Raw genomic sequence first — 19,152 nt, 5'->3', positions numbered from 1 at the left:
CCACTTTTCTCATTCTTACTTTGCATTTTCCAATAATGCATCATAATTGTACTTGGCAATATGGGTCAGTTTGGCCCGTGGCCTTTCCATTTGTTCTGGCTCTTTCTGCAGCTAGATGCCTTTAGTCAGTTTCTCTGCCTTTCTGTGACAGACCTACCTGAGTCATAAAACATGAACCATCATCTGTAATAACTGTTCTCAGGATTAAACGATAGTGATATATGACAGTGTTAGAATAGGTATCAGGTGACATAAACAGCGGCTTAATCAGAGGTGAGAATTGTTAATAGAAAGGGCATTCTAGCTTTACATTAAAATCACTTTCTTTCAGACTGAGTTGGCAGGGTTTTTTTTTTTTTTTTGGTGCTAGTCCTGGGGTTTTAACTCAGGGCTTGGGCACTTTCCCTTAGAGCACCAGCCTTGAGCAGAAAAAGCTATCACTTGAATTATAGCTCAGTTCCTGGCTGTTTTTGGTGATAAATTGGAGATGAGTCTTGTTGACCTGCCTGGGCTGGCTTTGAAGCGTAATCTTCAGCTCTCAGCTGAAGATTGAGTAGCTAGGATTACAGTTGAGAGCCAGGGGCCCTCGGCTACTTGTGATTTTATTTTTTAAACTGTGTGTTGATAGGAAGTGTAGTTACAGATAGAGTTCATGTAAATTTGAGTCTAGTTTGAAATAACTATACATATTAGTTCGATAAAATCCCCATAGAGCGTGTGTGTGTGTGTGTGTGTGTGTATGCATGTGTATGCTGGTCCTGAGGCTTGAACTTGGTGCCTTGGCTCTGTCCCTGAGTTGGTTTTTTTTTTAACCACTGAGCCACAGTTCCATTTCCACCATTTTGGTAGTGAGTCTCATGGACTTTCCTGCAGGGACTGGCTTTGAATTGTGATTCTTAGATGCCAGCATCCAGAGTAGGATTACCTGTGTGAGTTACTGGCACCTAGCTTCTCCATTGATCTTTTAGATAGCCCTTCTCCATCTTCTCTATTGAGAACACTGGCTTTGCTTTGGTTTTAAGATGAACATACATGGCTTATTTAAATAAAGCTGCCACTGTGGAACTCTTCACTCCATATCATTATTTGAAGCAAACAAGGAAGCCCCAATTCTCTGACTAGTGAGTTAGAAGTGGGCGAATGACTCAGTGCTGGCCCATGATGCATTGCTAGAGGGGGTGTTAGTCAGCTGGAACTACTGGGTCTGGAGTACCCCATTCTTGAGAGTCCTCCTCTTTCACTGGAGGGAAACTCTATCCTCTGCTCATGTCCCAGGAGGAAGCTTGGATCTGCCAAAGCAAAATCAAGAGCCTTTCTTTGCCGATTTGTCATAGGGAGCAAGACATTTTCGCCATTGTGAACTAGGGTTCTGTCTCTTAGAACCAAAGGCCTTTCAATTAGGCATCTTGAATACTTTTAGGAATAAAATACCAGCTTGGAGATTTGATGGTGTAACTTTTCCTAGAGTCAGCAGTTCAGAAAGCACTTTTGAAGTTCTCCAACTTAACGCACTACAGGATGCATTTTTTTTTTTTACAAGGAAAAAAACTCAGTTTGAAGTCAGGTGTTTGGGTTGCTGGATACCAGGGCTGTCAGCCACGTGCCTGGGAAATTCTGAGTAATAATGTGTTGAATGCCTCATTTCTTTTGGGCTAGTCTAATTTCTTCATTTAAATTATTTAAGTAGTTGTACAAGGGAATTATATTTGACAAAACAGTATAGAGTTACAATGCATTTTGATCAATGTCACATCCTCCATTGTTTCCCTCCATTCTTCTGAACCTACCCATTTCACTGGTTCATTGGAGCTTATGACTGCATTCTACCCCCTTTCCTCTCTTCATTGGGTTAATCTAGTTTCACTCAAACTCTTGATTTATGTATCTGTCCTGAGAATTAATCTAGACCACTCCTTCTGCAGATGGCTGCATCTTTAAAATGGGGATCTTTCTCAAGAGACTGGATGCCACATGACTGGCTTTAAGCACCCCACTCAAGTTCAGCACTTGAGGTGAGGACCACTTGGAGAGGGAGATGTGACCTAGTGAACACAGCATGCTGGGGGAAATATGAGCCTAACACTTCGCACTGAACACCATCTGCCTTCAACTATGCTGTCCAAAATTCTTCAGTGACTTCAGTTGTTCTTCTGGTCAGTTCTGCCCTGGCTCTGAGATCTGATACTCTTGTGGATGCTACAGCTACCGGATGTAACAGCTGATTTACCAAACCATAAACCCTCTTGAGCCTCAGGGCATTTTGCCAAAAGACTGCCTGAGATTTGCAGCTCCAGTTTTAGCACAGGGGCTGGGTTTCTTCCTGCAGTGCCTGGAAGCATGCGTGCTACAGCAACGCTGAGGCCCTTCGCTCTGAAACAGCTTTAATGAAGATGACACGCAGTGGCTGGTTTGATCTTAGAAAGGAGGCAACTGTAGATTCAGAACATATGTCTCTTGAGGACTCATCTCTTTCTAGAACCATTCTTGCATAAACTCACTCTTCTTTATGTCTAGCCTTTATTTGTATTCACTTTGGCTTCAATCTTGGGCTATTTCCTGCAGACATTTCCCCTCTTTTGCAATTAGATTGTAAAGCCTTCTGGGTCAAGGAAAACCAGCTGCTTCCTTAGCAGCACTGAGTGCATGTAAGTATTAATAAAAGGCTGGATCATGAATCTATCATACTGGTATTATTCAAAAATGAGCAACACAGATTTTCTTTCTGGCTGCCTAGTAGGAGTAAATACTCTGCTCTGCATCGGCCCAGTACTTTTGCCTCGATTGGACTGAGTTTGTAGATCGTAGTGTTCAATGAGAAGTAGAAGGCAGATCAAAGAAATTACTCCTCGGTTCTCTTTCTTTTCAAGCACATTATTCCAGTTGGATGAAAGCTATCTACTTTTCAAAAGACCACAAACTTGCCAGTATTTTGAAGTCTCCCCTTCACTTTGGGGGAAACTTACTTGATATCCTTTCTTGGATGGTGAAGGAAGTGTTGACCTAATTCCACCCATACACACACACACACACACACACACACACACACACACACTTTTGAGTCTTCCAAGGTAAAGAAAAGAAAAAGTAGAAGAGAGAAGGAAGGAGGGAGGGAGGGGGAAGGGAAGCTGTAGACAGGTAACCAGATGCCAACACTGAAGCATATTTTTCTGTGTCAGATATTTATCTTTGCCTCAGAACATTTTTTTTCTCTAAGAATATGGAAATAGGGTCTGGAATACTGAGGTTAGTGAAGGCTTTTGTTTTATAATGCACTAAAATTATTTCCTCATGGCTGAAGAAAAACAGGCTATTCTTTAGCTTGAAAACATGGCAGAATGTATACATAATTATAGAGAATACTTAGGATTTGTAATTTCCTTTGGAAAAAAATGTTACAACTTAGTCTAAATGAATACAGTAGCTTTCTACTAAAGATGATCAACCAGAATATTTAGTTCAGGAAATTTTAGCCCCATTGACTTCTGCATTCTGGATGAAGGCCAAATGAAAATATCTTCCTTATGGGTTAAGAAAGAATAATCACAGCAATTTATTTTAGCTATGTAAATGTATGCATTGTTTGTTTTTTTTTTATTAAGGTAGCTCTCTGCTATTTTAGATTGTGGTTTTCTTCTCAGGGTTAGGACTGAATAGAAATTAAATGATGTTATCTATTTTCAGTTGACACTAGATTGTCTTTTATTTCTTCTGGAAAATGAACAGTTCCAGTAGAGTGAATACGAGAAGACCATGCTTGCTATTTGCTTTTACACTCAGTTTGAGCTTGATACAACTCAGGAGCAACTTACTCTTTCTCCTTTGGGACCTGCAGGGCCGTGGGGTCCCATAGGACCATCTGTACCCTAAAATAAAAGACAGAAAAATAAAGCAAGATGAGACATGTATGAAGGCCTACAAGCAAAGCAGTCACTACTTATTTTTGACCTTTCCTGGCATGAGTGATGCCTTACGAGTCACAGAATTCATCTCTTTTCAAAGTACCTTCTATTTAATTTTTTTCAGGGCAGTGCTCTTCTAGAAACTGGTATAAAAAGGATGGGTTATGTAACCAAAATGTCTATGAGTAGTATGTACAAAGAGCTATCCACCATGATTGTTATATATTTCCTTCCTGCCTGAAACCACTATCCTCTATAATCTTCACAAGAAAAACAGAATGTTTCCTTCCTCAAATTCTTTCTCCTGTCTCCGGCTGCTGTTGGCCAGGCATGCTTTAGAGACTGGCGTTTGGCTGTAGACGTGGCTTCCACAGCTCTGCAAGTGGAAACATATATTCAATGGAGCAGTGTTTACCTGTCCAAACCCAGCAGGGGTGTACAGACAGGGAAGGAATTATTTTTCTAGGTTCTGCAGCGGTGGCTGTAATTACCAGGCTCACAAGTTGCAAACCAGGCAGGTGGAATCATTTAATGGTAGTAACTGTTGGCTACCAGGTTAGGACAGAGCATTTCAGCAATGGAGGAGACAATACGTGAATGGAAACAAAGAAAATTAAATGAACTTTAGGAGCTATTTCAATATAATTTCCTTCCTCCTTCTCTTCCTTCTTCTCCTTCTGTCCCTTCCCTTTCTTTTCCTTTTCCTTTTCCTTTCCCTTTCCAACTTCCCCTCCCCCTTCCTTCCTTCCTTCCTTCCCTCCTTCCTTCCTTCCTTCCTTCCTTCCTTCCTTCCTTCCTTCCTTCCTTCCTTTCTGTTGAGGATTGAACTTTGGGGCCTTATGCTTGCTGAGCAGATGTTCAAACACTTGACCCATGCCATCTATCCCTTCTGCAGTCGTTATCTTTGAGTTAGGGTCTTGCCAGGCTAGCCTGGGTGTGGATCTTCCTATGTTGCTGGGAATAATAGGTGTGTGCCACTGTACCCACACACTGGTTGAAATGGCGTCTCTTGGCTTTTTATGCCTAGACTGACCTCAAACATCGATTTTCTGATTTCTACCTCTCAAATAGCCATGATTACAAGCTCGAAGCACTGTACCTGACCTGTAAGCACTCCCTTTTCTTTTCTCTAGTATTCTGAAATTCATACTAACGTTGCTGAGATCTCATCATCTCAAGTCTTACTGCCCGGACTCAAAAGTTCACCTTCAAAAACATTTAAATGCTGAGTTTCTGCAGCTGAAATGTAAGAGATGGGGCTGTGAAGAGCCAAAGAAGAGAGGGAAATTGACAGGAGACAGCAAGTAATTCCCATGAACAGACACTTCATTCCAAAGCAGTTACTTTTCTTAGATAGAGTGAAACCTAAAAGAAAAAGTTATGTTAAAAATAAATCCACATTAATCTCTTTAGAGGGCCTCTCATGAAATTTCAGGGAATATTTTATTGGTTATGGAAAGATGTGTGTGGGATGCTAAGACAAAAAGCCAATTAGACTGCTCTTTCTTTGCACCTAGAGAATTCTCCAGACTTGAACTTGAGGCTTTTCTTCACACTGTGCTGCATCCTATTTTCTGAGCATGTGGTCCTTTCTCCTCTTTGGCATCAGCTCTAAGTATCCCTCATCATCTGAGGAGACCCTGAGTCACGTGATTCACAGCTGCACAGCATGTCAGAGCAAGATGAGGGACAGACTCACCCGGGATCCTGGCTTCCCGTCTAAGCCAGATGCTCCCTGTGTGATTGGGTTGGTAGCAGGGTTGGTGGGTGTAACACGAATGACAAGAACAGAGATTAGTATGAGGTACCAGTGAACAAATGCAACACTTTAAACCACACAATACACAGTCACAGGATTCTGGAATGAATAATCACATGGCTACATTTTGTTAGTTTCCAAAACAAAACAAAAAAAAAAACTAAACAACAAACCACATGACAATAAACACCCCACAGAGGATGGCATTTTAATGACTTTGCTATTAAGCAAATTCTCACTTAGAATTCAAGTGTATGAGATTTATAGAATGTGCTACTTCCATAGTAACTACTGGTCAGTAAGCATCACCTATCTGAATTTCTGTATGAAATTCATTTGTCAAAAGACCAGCCATTCACAATCCGTTTGTGAGGATTGAAGATATTAAGTCATTCTAGGGGAAAAGCTCATTTTAAAATGTTTAAGAAAAAGAAAGCTGTAACTACATGTGTTAGAAGTTTTATGGAGAACAAATACTTGACTCCTAAGCTGGGATGACTGGATTTTCTACGAATATTTTCTGGGTTGTTCCTGCTTGTTACCACTAGAGGGACTTCCAAGAACGGGGAAAAAAATAATATATGAGAACCGGTTAAAAATAGTTCCCACAATAAGTTATTTCTCAATTTTGCTTCAAATAATCCTTGCATCAAAGCCTAAAGGAGAAATGCCTTAAAAATCTAATGTTCTAAGACAATGCATCCATTTCTTTACTTTGAATTCTAGCCAATTGTGTGTGAGCAAAATAACGAATTGCTTTCATAAAGCTTTTGTCTTGTAAATCCAAGTAATTTTAGTATTTCAAAGATATTGATGAGATGGAGTGCTTAAAGGATGCATTATCCCTGTAAGTTCTCATGGCAAGGGTGTAGAACTCTTCCTCACCTTTACACTTCTGATGCAATGAATAACACAAGTTAAACAAAATATACTGAGTGATAGTGGCTCATGTTTGTAATCCTAGCTACTCAAGAGGCTCAGAGCTGAGGATCATGGTTCAAAACTAGCCCAGGAAAGAAAGTCTGTAAGACTTTCATCCCCAATTCCACCCGAAAGCTGGAAGTAGAGCTGTGATTCCATTTGGTAGAGTGTCAGCCATCAGAAGAAAAACTAAGGGACAATAGCCAGGCCTGAGTTCATGCTCCAGTACCTGCATGCACATACATACATACACACATACACACAAATCCCAGCAGCAAACTACCAAACAATACTGTACAATATTCCCTTAAGTATTTTTATTTTTATTAAAAAATTCTTTCATCCTATGATGATCCATATCTGAATATTTTTTAGTTATTGATGATTACAGTAAAGACATGTTTGGTGTTTGGCATTCATTTAATCAGGCCTAAAGAAAGCTTTTGACTAACTGGTACATAAAATGATCAATTGGGATCAGGAGTGTAGCCTAGTGAAAGAGTGCTCAGCTAGCATGCATGAACCACTGTGTTCGATTCCTCAGCTACCACATACACAGAAAAAGCCAGAAGTGGAGCTGTGGCTCATGTGGCAGAGTGTCCAAAGACAGTGCCCAGGCCCTGAGTTCAAGCACCAGGACTGGCAATAATTAATAATAGTAAAAGTATCAATAGCCTTCATTTGAAATGAACAGAAGTTAAAAAGTCAGATTGAAAGTTTAGGAAATCCAACCTTTTTTTCTTTTGGATAACATTTGAAAGTAAACAAGAAAATGGCAAGAATTTTATATTGATAATACACGTGCCTGTGGTGCTGAGTTAATGGTTCATATAAGTTATAGTGGTTTAATGTGTATGGTCCATTGATGCAATTGTCTTGGTTGAATCTACACTAATACAGGGCTTCTGTTCTACCCTCAAAAAATGAATTCCTAGGCAACATGTATTGTGTCCTGTACACACCCGCTGGCTTTCAGTGCTGTATCTGGTACATTGGAGTACTTGAATATTTAAGCACAGTATTCACAGGGAAAAAAATGAGTGCTCATCAACTTTCTTTCCTCCCAAATCTCAAACAGATGTAGTAACTACTTTCTATATGTTTTATGTCATCTCTTACTAATGTAAACAGGCAGCGTATTAAAAGCTTGGAACTAAACCTCTATATTCAGTAATAATTTTAACAAATCTTTTTAGTTGTGAAAAGTAAGGCTGGTATATAGTGCAGACAAAGGGAAATCCCCTTTTCCATTAAAAAAAAAACCCTAAATCTTCCATACTACCTAAATTGTCAAAATCCCCTCCTAACAGTATTTTCCAAACGAACAACATAAAACATATACAACACGGTGTGACTGATTCATATCAGGAGCACAGCACTGATCTGATGTCACTGACAACGGCCAATTGCATACCTGCCACCAACACAGGGCTATAGTTTGGACGTTTGGGGAGAAAACAATCAAGGGATGGTCTTAAACTGTCAAAGCATATGGGGGAAATTAGAAAATTATGAGCACAATACTTTGTATGTGTGCATGCCAGTCCTGAGGCTTGAACTCAGAGCCTGGGCTCTGTCCTGAAGCTTGTCTGCTCAAGGCTAGGAATCTACCACTTGAGCTACAGCTCTACTTCCAGCTTTATTTGGTGTTTAATTAGAGATAGAGTCTCAAGGAATTTCTTGCCTAGGCTGGCTTTAAACCACAATCCTCACATCTCTGGAGTAGCTAGGATTACAGGCCTGAGCCACTGGCACCTGGATAGGCACATCTCTTTTTAGAGGAAGAGAATAGAAGAATTGTCAGCCCTGAAAGAGGGTTGGCATGTATGTAATTGAGAAATGACAGATGTTGTGGCACTGTTATGGGATGGCAGGTATCAGAGAAGACAAAAGTAGGCTGAATTCTTCTCTGATGCATTCTTTTCTAATTACACAAATCTCATACTTGGGAGCTATGTAAGGTAGAAAGAAAAATCTGAGGTTTGCACTGAAATGGAAAGTTTTCTTTACTTACTGGAAGGCCAAGGGGGCCTCTGTCTCCCTTTTGACCTGCTTCACCTTTCAATCCTTTAACACCATTTAACCCTGGGTCACCCTAAATGCAAAAAGCAAATGCCGGTTTTGGTTGCTATTATGGGTGTGGAAATGGTGAGAGAAGATAGCCAGTCTCGGAAACATGATCACAGATTCCAGTTTTAGGTGCCGGCAAAATTGGGTACCAAAGTCAAGTTTTAAAGATGGGGCTGGGGATATGGCTCAGCGGCAGAGCACGTTTGGCATGTAGCATGCTAGAGTCCTTGGGTTCAGGCCTCATCACCCCACCCCACTCCCCAAAATATTCGGATAAACTGCAATGGACAGGTCAATAAGATTCTAAAAAGCAAAACTCTCAACCAAGTGTGCTGTAACACATGTCTGTTCCTGGACTTAGATTAATGCCACACTGCATTGCTTTGATTAAGCAAATGAATGGCAATCAGAGAATGCTGAAGGAGGTTTAGCAGCAAAAAAGCCCACTCTGCTGCAATGGAAAACTGGAATCTGCAGGACAGTGTACCGGACAAACATTTTAAGCCTTTAAGCATTTTGCCCAGGGGAATGAGCCACAAACATAGCAGCTGATGTTTGAAGCAATACCATCGATCAAGTTCTCAAATTCACTGCCAATGCCAAATCAAGATTCTGTATGGATTCATCAGTTGACACCATATTGTTAATCCTGATTAAAATGCCTAAATGTTGAACTGTCTATCTGTCCATGCTAGAGTCAAGGGGGCACACGTATACCTCCCTACTAAGACCGCACAGCACAGGAATGGGTGCACTTTGTGAGTGTTCAATCAGGAAATACAAAATTAGATCCATATATAGAACCATGTCATGTGTGAGGGTCAGAGAGGGAGGGCCCTATCTAATCTATCCATCTATCCATCTATCCATCCATCCATCCATCTGTCCGTCCATCCATCCGTCCGTCCATCCATCCGTCCGTCCATCCATCCGTCCGTCCGTCCGTCCGTCCATCCATCCATCCATCCATCCATCCATCCATCCTTTTGGCTACAAGTGACCCCCTGTCCTGACACTGGGTGTTTGAAGACTGGAGTTCTCAGTGCAGCTACCATAGGAATTTCAAATGTGCTAAGACCAGTAAAGTTGGATCCTCAAAAATGCACAGGGTCATATCAATAAGATGAAGGCCAAAAGGCGACTTCAGTCACTAGGCTTGAGATGGAAAGCTTTCCATGTGTGGGCAATGTCTCATGTGTGTGGTCTTGAGCTGATAAGACAGGCAAGGGCAACCAAGGTAAGCTATGTTCTTTGGTGGTTAATCGTGGATTAACTGGATGGAGGCTAGGTTGACAACAGTGAAATCCAGTAGAACAGAGACTAAATTTCAAATTGAGGCCCAATCCTAGTCCAGGATCTGCTATTAATTACCTATAAATGATCAGGCAAATAACAATTCCTAGGTCTGTAGTTATTAACTTGTGAACATCAAGAAACAAGCAAGAATAGGTTATCTGTGAAGTCTTTTCAGTTTTATCATTCCCTGCTAATCTGCACAATGAGTCATTGCATTTTAGACATCAAAAGGTGTGGGCCATCTCCTAAATGAATGGAATTTTTGCTGGCACCCTGAAATCCAAGGACAAGCCCAGAATGGAAAGCATGGATTTAATTCTGCAAGGGCAATGAAGAAAGCTAAGAGAGGTTGAATAACTATGCATATTGCAAATTGATAGAACTCCCTTCTCTGACTCCCAAGAATAGTATTCTGTGGAAACATGGTCACTGCCTGGCATTAATGGGAGATGTGAATTCTTTCCATTCTTGGTGTATCAACTGCCTGTCCCCCAAAAAGAAAACTCAAGGTTTCCTGAGGTATATCAGTTAATACCTACTACCACCTCTTTTTGTGGAAAGGCTAGAAGGGAGCCAGCCCCCATCTCTCCAACCCCCCAAAGAACAGGGTTGACAGCCTCGGGGCTTTCTGATGTGTAGGGTCAACACTTCACTGCAGATTGGTCCTTTAGGTCTGTAAGAGGCAAAGACTATTTCACATCGCAAGCTGCTCTAATTCTAGTAAGAGGAATGGCTCTCCATTGGCTCTCTTTCTAACCCAAAATACATTTTAATCCTTGTAAGGAATGCTAAAAACCTCACTACAACATTCTAGACCAGGCTCTCTGGACAAGGAAAGCATGTAGATGGTGAGTACTGTTTTATTATGTGGCAAGCGAACCACTTCACCAAAGAACCAACAAACAAAGCTAGACAGACATGATAAAGAAAAGGCACCTGGACTTGTCTGAGAATCTCATCAGATGACTTTGAAATGGTTGACCTGAGATATGATTAGCAATTTAAGGAACAAGTCGTGACAAGGAAAAAAGTAAATTGCAAGAATAATTGACTTACAGGTGATGTCATTTAAATTGTTGAAATTTAAATGTGAGGTTTACATATCAGGATGCTTAAAGGCTTAAAGAGTATCAATATTACTTGACAAATGAGACAGGACAGACATGCTTCCGTCATGCTTCCCCACAATCATCAAGGAAACAGAAATCAAATAATCAAGGGATTTGTTGAATTACCTTTGGCCCAGGAAGTCCATGGGGTCCCTGTAAATGGGAAACAGTTTTTAATTAAGAGGTGAGTTCACTGTGTTGCAACGTAAGTGAATATTCTATCAAGTAACGGAAAGGGTACTTGTTTGAGCTGCAGCTAGAGGCAGGCAGACCCTTGGATGTTATTTATTACCTACCAAACATTCCTTCCTGCTTTTGGACTGCACTGTAATAGGAAATTCATTAGTAGCAATTCTCTCTGCTAAATACCTATGTGAAGGAGGGAGAAAGCCACCAGGTTTTCATGGAAGAAAAATTAAGGAGAAAAATGTGCTTTTGAATTTATATTACTCCTTCTCAAGTTTCTATTAATTTTTTTCTGTGTGTGTGTGTGTGTGTGTGTGTGTGTGTGTGTGTGTGTGTGTGTGTGTGTGTGTGTGATGTTTCATGAGTTTACTCAGAATAGAAGGACTTTTAAGCTAGGAATGCTAACCTTCAGCAAAAAAGCTAAAGGACAGTGTGCAGACCCTGAGTTCAAGCCCCAAGACCAGCACACACACACACACACACACACACACACACACACACACACACACAAACAAACAAACAAAATCTCCAGGAATTTATCACAGCAAAATCCTATATTTTAACTACAAGTAGGGAAGTGTTCTTTTTTCCTTAATGACTCCATACCCAAGGTATTGAAGGATCTAGAGATGATAGGGAATTAGGATATGGCAGTGAACTGTGAGGTTCCAGCATGATTCATTTGACAGGAAGGAAGGCTAAACATATATATATATATATATATATATATATATATATATATATATATATATATATATATATATATTTGCCAGTCCTGGGCTTGAGCTCAGGGAAAGCTCTACCACTTGAGCCTCAGCACTGCTTCTGGCTTTTTTCTATGTATGTGGAACTGAAGAATCGAACCTAGGTCTTCATGTATGCTAGACAAGCACTCTACTACTAGGCCAAACTCTTGGCCCAGGCTAAACATATTTGTATTAAATTTAGTTTTACAAAGAGAAATTGTTTAAGGCTTTTACAATAACTGTTTGTTTGAAATCAGAATTTAAAGAACTCACATATTTTGGAGAAAATATAAATGTAGAGGCAATATAAAGATGAACACAACAGCAAGAACAATTTTTTTTTTTGCCAGTCCTGGGCTTAAGCTCAGGGCCTGAGCAATGTCCTTGGACTTTCTCAAGGCTAGAGCTCTACCACTTGAGCCTTAGCACCACTTCCGGCTTTTTTCTATGTATGTGGTACCAAGGAATTGAACCCGGGTCTTCATGCATGGTAGGCAAGCACTTTAACCACTAGGCAAAACTCCCAGCCCAAGAACAATGTTTTGAATAAGCAGGGCCTAGAGTGTTTGTTATATATGTCTAAAAGTTTTCTGTCAAATGGTTGTGGATAAACATGTTCAGGAAATGGCTGCGATTTCATCTAGTATTCTTATCTCATTTTAATGATGGCTTAAAATTCCTGAAAGCTAATTAATTTTATCATCTGAACAGGATGTAGCATTTTCTAATTTAATCTTCTAAAGTCAAGTAGAGGGAGTATAAAAGCCTCCAAGTATGGGACTTTACTCGATTCTGAAAGAATTGTTTGCTTTTAAGGAAACCAGATTAATTCTCATGGTTTTGTATTATGAAATAGAAGTGAGGGATGGTAGATGAGGGTAGAGTACCCTCAGCGACTTGGATCTTTCCCAAGCTCTCTTTACAGAATAACAGGAGGAAAGAGTGACTAAAACATACAATCTGTGTTATTGATGATTTTCAGTTTAATGAGGCACCTCTGCCTGCCTGCCTGCCTGCCTGCCTGCCTGCCTGGCTCTCGGGCCCCCAGCAGAACCATTTCAAGCTCTATGCCTGCTACAATCTAATGCTTCAATACAACTCTGCCTGAGGTTCAGAGAACTAAATATTAATGGCTGACTTCCTCAGTAGGCATAAGTTCTACGAGGACCACTATTTCCATTGATCACTGCGACACACTTAATAAGGCACTGGATCTGTCTCAAGACATCCTGAGGTATGTCTTGCAGTCCTGTTGGACCTATGGGAAAAGAAAAAAATCTATTTTTTTTGTTATCTGTGTATGTAAAACTATTTTTTGTTTCAACAAGGCAAAATTTACTTCTGCAGAAGAGGGTGTTAGGAATCCGGGCCCTGAGCACAGAGCTGGCAGACCATTCTCCTATTCATTCTAACAAGGCGGCCCCACCCCTCTGCTCGAGGGTTGAGCTCAGGTTTACAAGTCTGCTCATGATTGGCTAGTTTGAATAAGGTAAGATGTATTTACATAGGATGACCATTAAAAGACTTTGCCTTTGTGCTCTTAATTGTATTTCAATTTCAACTTCAGTCTCTGCTATTTCTTGAACAATATGGGGTGTGCTGTAATTCTATCTTGGAAAAACCAATTTTTATCCATTCTGTTTTATAATTTTTTTCCAGTCCTGGGGCTTGAACTCAAGGCTAGCTAGGTATTTGAGCCATAGAGCCACTTCTGGCTTTTTCTGAGTAGTTTATTGGGGATCTGAGTCTTGCTGGCTGGCTTCAGACTGTGATCCTTAGGTCTCAACTGCCCAAGTAGCTAGGATTATATGCACAAGCCACTGGTGCCTAGGTTTATAAGTGTTCGTATTGGATAGTTTGCTTCTCAGAGATGAGAGCACTGACTGGTTAAAGGGATCTGCCAATGTCCATATGGTAAAGTTGGTAGAAAGCTTGCCAGATCTGTCTGAGCTCAACTCTCCTAGTCCAAAGATCTCCTATCACTTTTCCAACACGTGTGTGTGTGTGTGTGTGTGTGTGTCTGGGGGGGGTGAAATACAACATTGTAAAGTCAGTACATCTCAAAACACCTCGTATTTTCTGTCTATCCCACTGAGAGTAGTACAGAACACAAGCTGGTTGTCTGGAGGACTGAGGCATGTTTTTTTCTGGTAGCATGCTCATAAAGAAAGAATTACATTTTGGAGAGAAAGGAAACTTACCATGGGGCCAGGTGGACCATGGGGGCCTGGGGGGCCTGGCGGGCCTATGATCTGTGGATCCAGAAAATAAACGTGGATTTGGTTACTTCGTTTAGATAAGGTAGTGCAGTCTGAGTCTTACACTGGGGCTCTGCTAAGTCCATTAATAGCTTCAGAGGAAGAAGGGTACTCGGAGAAGTCATGGGATTGATTCTCTTAGGTCTAAAAATTCCTATCTCAGAGCAGAACAGGTTATTTTTTTTTAAACCCTACAGTTTTGTTCTACAAAAGCTAGGATAAATCAAGCGAAAAGGAAGCAACTGATTACCAAGGAATTCTCTAATGCCACAACCACTACTAAACTCTCTAATATTTCATAAAGCATAAACAGGGCTGTGTAGAAATGAAGGGATGTATATTCTATTTTCACAAAGCTCTCTCTACAGTATTACGGGAAACCCACTGATTTTCCTCTCAGTCCTCTGAGAAATTGTTTCTCTCTTGAGTCACTCAGTCTCTCTGTGTAAGGCTAACATACATTTCTTCTACAGTTTGACAAACCCAAATGGTCCAGACTTAACTACTACTGATAAGCCAGCTGGCCCAGGTGGAGCTGGGTAAATAATGATACATGCCGATGTTTTCCAGGACCTACAAAAGTTAGGGGACTTACAGAAGGACCCTGAGGACCTGGCAGACCAGAGTCTCCTTTCTCTCCTTTCACTCCATTGGCACCCTACAAATAAACAGTAAGTGTTGTGAAGCATGTCAAGTTATTTCCAAAGTGTAAAACACGACAGATTCCCCTTGCCTATTCTATTGAAATATCATATACGTGCATATATATATATATGTATATATATAATTTTGTTCCAGTCCTGGGGTTTGAACTCAGGGTCTGGGCACTGTCCCTGAGTTATTGAAATGTTATTATATGTATACGAGTGTGTATGTATAACTTTTTGCCAGTCCTGGGATTTGAACTCAGGGCCTGGGCACTGTCCCTGAGCTTCTTTTGCTCAGGGATAGCACTCTTTCACTTGAGCCCCAGCTCCATTTCCAGCTGCTGGAATGTGTGCTTAGTTGGAGATAAGAGTCTCATGACCTTTTTCTGCCAGAGCTGGCTTCCAACTGTGCTCCTCAGATCTCAGCCTCCTGAGGAGCTAGGATTATAGGCACAAGCCACTGGTGCCTGATAGTAGTGCTCATTTTGAATAGCAAACGCTTTTTAATTTCTGCCTAGCCCTGGTGGCTCACACCAATAATCTTAGCTACTCAGGAGGCTGAAACAGGAAGAATGATGTTTGAAGTCAGTCCAGGCAAGAAAAACCTAATCTCTAATTAATCCCAAAAAGCCAGAAGTAGAGCTGCAGTTCAAGGGGTAGACAGCTAACCTTAGGCAAAATCAGCTCAGGGTCAGCACCTTGGACTTCAGTTCAAGCCCAGGAGTGGCACAAAATGAAATTTACATTTTTTTCCTAAGAAATTCTATTTTATCAGTAAAAATTATGAGGAAAAACCATAAAACACCATCCCTTAATATTGTCCACACAGAGCCGGGCGCTGGGGGCTCACACCTGTAATCCTAGCTACTGAGGAGGCTGCGATCTGAGGATCATGGTTCAAAGTCAGCAGGGCACAAAACGTCTGTGGGACTCTTATCTCCAATTAACCACTAGAACACCAGAAGTGGCACTGTGGCTCAAGTGGTAGAGTGGTAGCCTTGAGCTGAAGAGCTCATGGACAGTGCCCAGGCCCAGAGTTGAAACCTCATGACTGACAAAAATTAAATAAATAAATAAATAAATAAATAAAATATACACAGAGAGAATACTGTGAAACTACATTGGTTAACAGTTCTTTATTTTTGGCTTATTTCATAACAATCAGTGTCTACCATCATATGAAGGTGAACAATTTTATATGTATATATATATTGCTATCTATAGTAAAAGTAAAAATAATCCAGAAAAATGTGGTATACATTACCAGTCACTTAGCTACCAGCTTTAAAATTTTAGTTCTCTTGCTGGAGTAACTAACCAATACCCCTTCAAATATGTCAAGGTAAAAATACTATAGTAACCATTATTGCAGGTAATAGTATAATTCTTTACAGTTTAATTGGTTTTAGGAAGAATATAGCACAGAAATTATAAACATACCGGTAACCCTGGGAGTCCAATTCCTCCTTTTTCACCTGGCATGCCTGGGTCCCCTGTGTCTCCCTTTGAGCCTTTGAGTCCCTACAAGTGACAGATGTTTGCATGTAACAAGCATAAGTGACATGATGGTTATGTCCTGGCAAAACAGAAGCCCAGATCAATTTCTTAAAGATGTCAGTTCTCTGCTGAGATGATTCTGATTTGGGAGTTTGGTAGTTTTTCCACACCAAACAACCTTTTACATAGAATTCTCTTTCCCTAGGTAATAGAAAGGGTAAAGTTCGCTGAGGTCATTTTAATATGAAAAAGAGGAAATTTAACTTTTAATATTATTTCACCAGATTTTATATATTTCAGGAAGACAATTCTATCCTACTAGTTCAGAAGGCAATATGATGCTCCAATTCTTCACAGTATGGAATATATTTTAAATCAGGATCTGGTGGGATAACAGCACCCCCCACAAATTTTCCTCTCTACACAGTATGCATTCCAGCTAAACTTCATTTTCCATGTAAATTCCAGACTTCATCAGTTCTCAGTGGTCAATCTACCTTTACTGCACAACCAGGCTCAACAATACTCCAACTTTCCAGAGTGTTCTAACATTTCTCTGAGGTAGTCAGAGTGCTATTTATATTCTCTTCTTACACTGAGGAAGTAGATAAATATGCACTTTTGAACGTTAACAAATATGAATTATGTAATGTGAATATTGGTAGTTACTGATATTGCTGAGCATTTTTTATCCTGCTGCAATATGAATCCATGGCCCATTCTCCACATTCTGCAGCAGAGACTATCATCACTACTGCGCTGCCCATTTTCTTATTAACTAGACTTATTTCACAATATTTTTTTCCTCTTTTATTGTATTTTATTGTCAGGTAGAGGGGGCGTTACTTTATTTCATGAACTTTCTAAAGAACCATATAGTGGGGGAGTGGATAGGTGCCCTCTTAGATAGCTCTCATTTGTTAACTGGACCCTGATTTGTTTTATGGATTTACAGATGGAGCAAAACCAACAAGGCCAATCCTCTGGACTTCAAGGCAGGAGGGATTGTAATGCCTAAGAAGAAACTCAGCTATTGTATACATAGGGCTACTTTGTGAGTCATTTATTATTTATAATGACTAATAATGGGAGAAGTAATCTTAAGATGACCTTTGATTGATACAGAAAAACAAAATATCCTTCTTATCATGTTTATTTAATGTGTCATTCTGTGACTTCAACATCCAACTTGGAGATTAAAAAATATGTCTTCTACACTGAATGGTCTCACTATGAAAGAAAATTTCACCCTAGGAATACATGCCTCCTTGGCTTTATCAAGCATCTTCTTCCTTTCTTATTCCTCAGTTGTAGCCATTAAATATTAACACCTTGAAGTTAACTCTTGTGGTTTGATTCTTAAAAGGCAGGGGTCACTGAAGGATAGTTCCTGTACCCAATTTAATGTAGGGATTATTTTTTGAAGAGGCTGAGCTTTTAAAACAAATAAAAGCTTGAAACAAAAGAATGTGTTGGGGGCTATATGTGAGTAGCAAAGCCTAACACACATTTTATCTGGCCCTTTATAGAAAAGTTTGCTAACTTCTGTTTTAGGGTAAATCCCCAAAGTTATTGCTATATTCTGGAAAGCTACCAGGACTCGATTATTGGGTTTTCCTAAGGATCTAGTATTATACATAAACTGTTATGTGTCAGAAGAAAAAAAGCCAAAATACTATAGGTTCTAATTCTTTGAAAATGGTCACTGATTATAATCTTATTATTTGTACTCCTTTGCCAAAATTACCAGGCTACATGTACTACATGTACCTTACAAGTCTCCCCAAAATTTCTGAACAATTGCTTGTAAGTTGAGAGATCAACAGTATTAAAAGCAAAAATTAAAGTATCTATCTGTTGATGTTTCTGCAAACAAAACTAGTATCTGCTTTAAAGCCGATGTCTTCTCAGAGCTCATGTTGGCTCTAGGACAGAGGGCAGAAAAAAAAGTGGTTGTCATGTATTGCTATGCATGACTTTTTGGCTTCAACCTATAATAAACCAAGTGATCAATAATGATGCTATAAATAACAGTACGTCTTTGAAAATTACCTGCTCTCCATCAACTCCTGGAGTTCCTGGAGATCCCTGTTCTCCCTGTGAAGATTAAAAAAAACAACAACAGTGTGTCTTCATCTTATCATTGCCAAGCTATGATTCCAGTAGGTTAAAAGTACAATTTTGGGGATACCAGTGGGTCACATCTGTAATCCTAGCAACTGAAGAGGCTAAGACCTGTTTCAAGCCAGCCCAGGGAGAAACATTCATGACATTCTTATCACCAATAAAGTACTGAGAAAAAAACCAGAAGTAGCTTTGTGGCTCAAAGTGGTAGAGTGCTACCTTTGAGGTACAAAGAGGCTCAGGGACAGGGTCTGGGCCTTGAGTTCAAGCTGCAGTACTGGCAAGAAAAAAAAAGTACAATTTGACTTTAACAAATACATCATAACTCAAGAATACCTGGGCATAACACATTATCTTAAAGTGCCAAGACCAGTGCTTTTATTTTTTTTCTTCTCGCACGGTAAAAATGTTTTGCAAAAAAAATCCCTGATAATTGGATTGCTTATCATATTCCATGACAAGAACCTACATGATCTGGTTGATTTTGTCTATAGAAAATCTGTGTGGTATTTATATTATTATCAATCACAAACACACAAAGCCTCATGAATTTACAGCAATATTTATACTGGCCTAGTTTGAACAAATTCAGAATGACTATGAGAGTACTATATCTTACAAAAGCCTCTCTGGAGGAGAT

At 40.0% G+C, this 19,152-nt stretch overlaps 1 protein-coding gene across 1 annotated transcript in view; it reads right to left on the bottom strand.

The window, feature by feature from the left end:
• The window catches only part of Col25a1 (collagen type XXV alpha 1 chain), an 84,712-nt gene that overhangs the window by 14,340 nt on the left and 51,220 nt on the right, over positions 1–19,152 (bottom strand). The window contains exons 15-21 of the mRNA XM_090356541.1: positions 18,441–18,485; positions 16,332–16,412; positions 14,840–14,902; positions 14,188–14,238; positions 11,181–11,207; positions 8,594–8,674; positions 3,810–3,863 (exon numbers count right to left, since the gene is read on the bottom strand). Coding sequence (XP_090212667.1) covers positions 3,810–3,863; positions 8,594–8,674; positions 11,181–11,207; positions 14,188–14,238; positions 14,840–14,902; positions 16,332–16,412; positions 18,441–18,485 — 402 coding nt within the window. The remainder of the gene's footprint in view (positions 1–3,809; positions 3,864–8,593; positions 8,675–11,180; positions 11,208–14,187; positions 14,239–14,839; positions 14,903–16,331; positions 16,413–18,440; positions 18,486–19,152) is intronic.

This window comes from Megascapheus bottae, chromosome 23, assembly GCF_031878675.1.
Source record: "Megascapheus bottae isolate mThoBot1 chromosome 23, mThoBot2.hap1, whole genome shotgun sequence".
Classification (NCBI taxonomy): Eukaryota; Metazoa; Chordata; class Mammalia; order Rodentia; family Geomyidae; genus Megascapheus; species Megascapheus bottae.
Note: the sequence above shows the minus strand (reverse complement) of the source record. Positions and strands in the feature narration are given on the sequence as shown.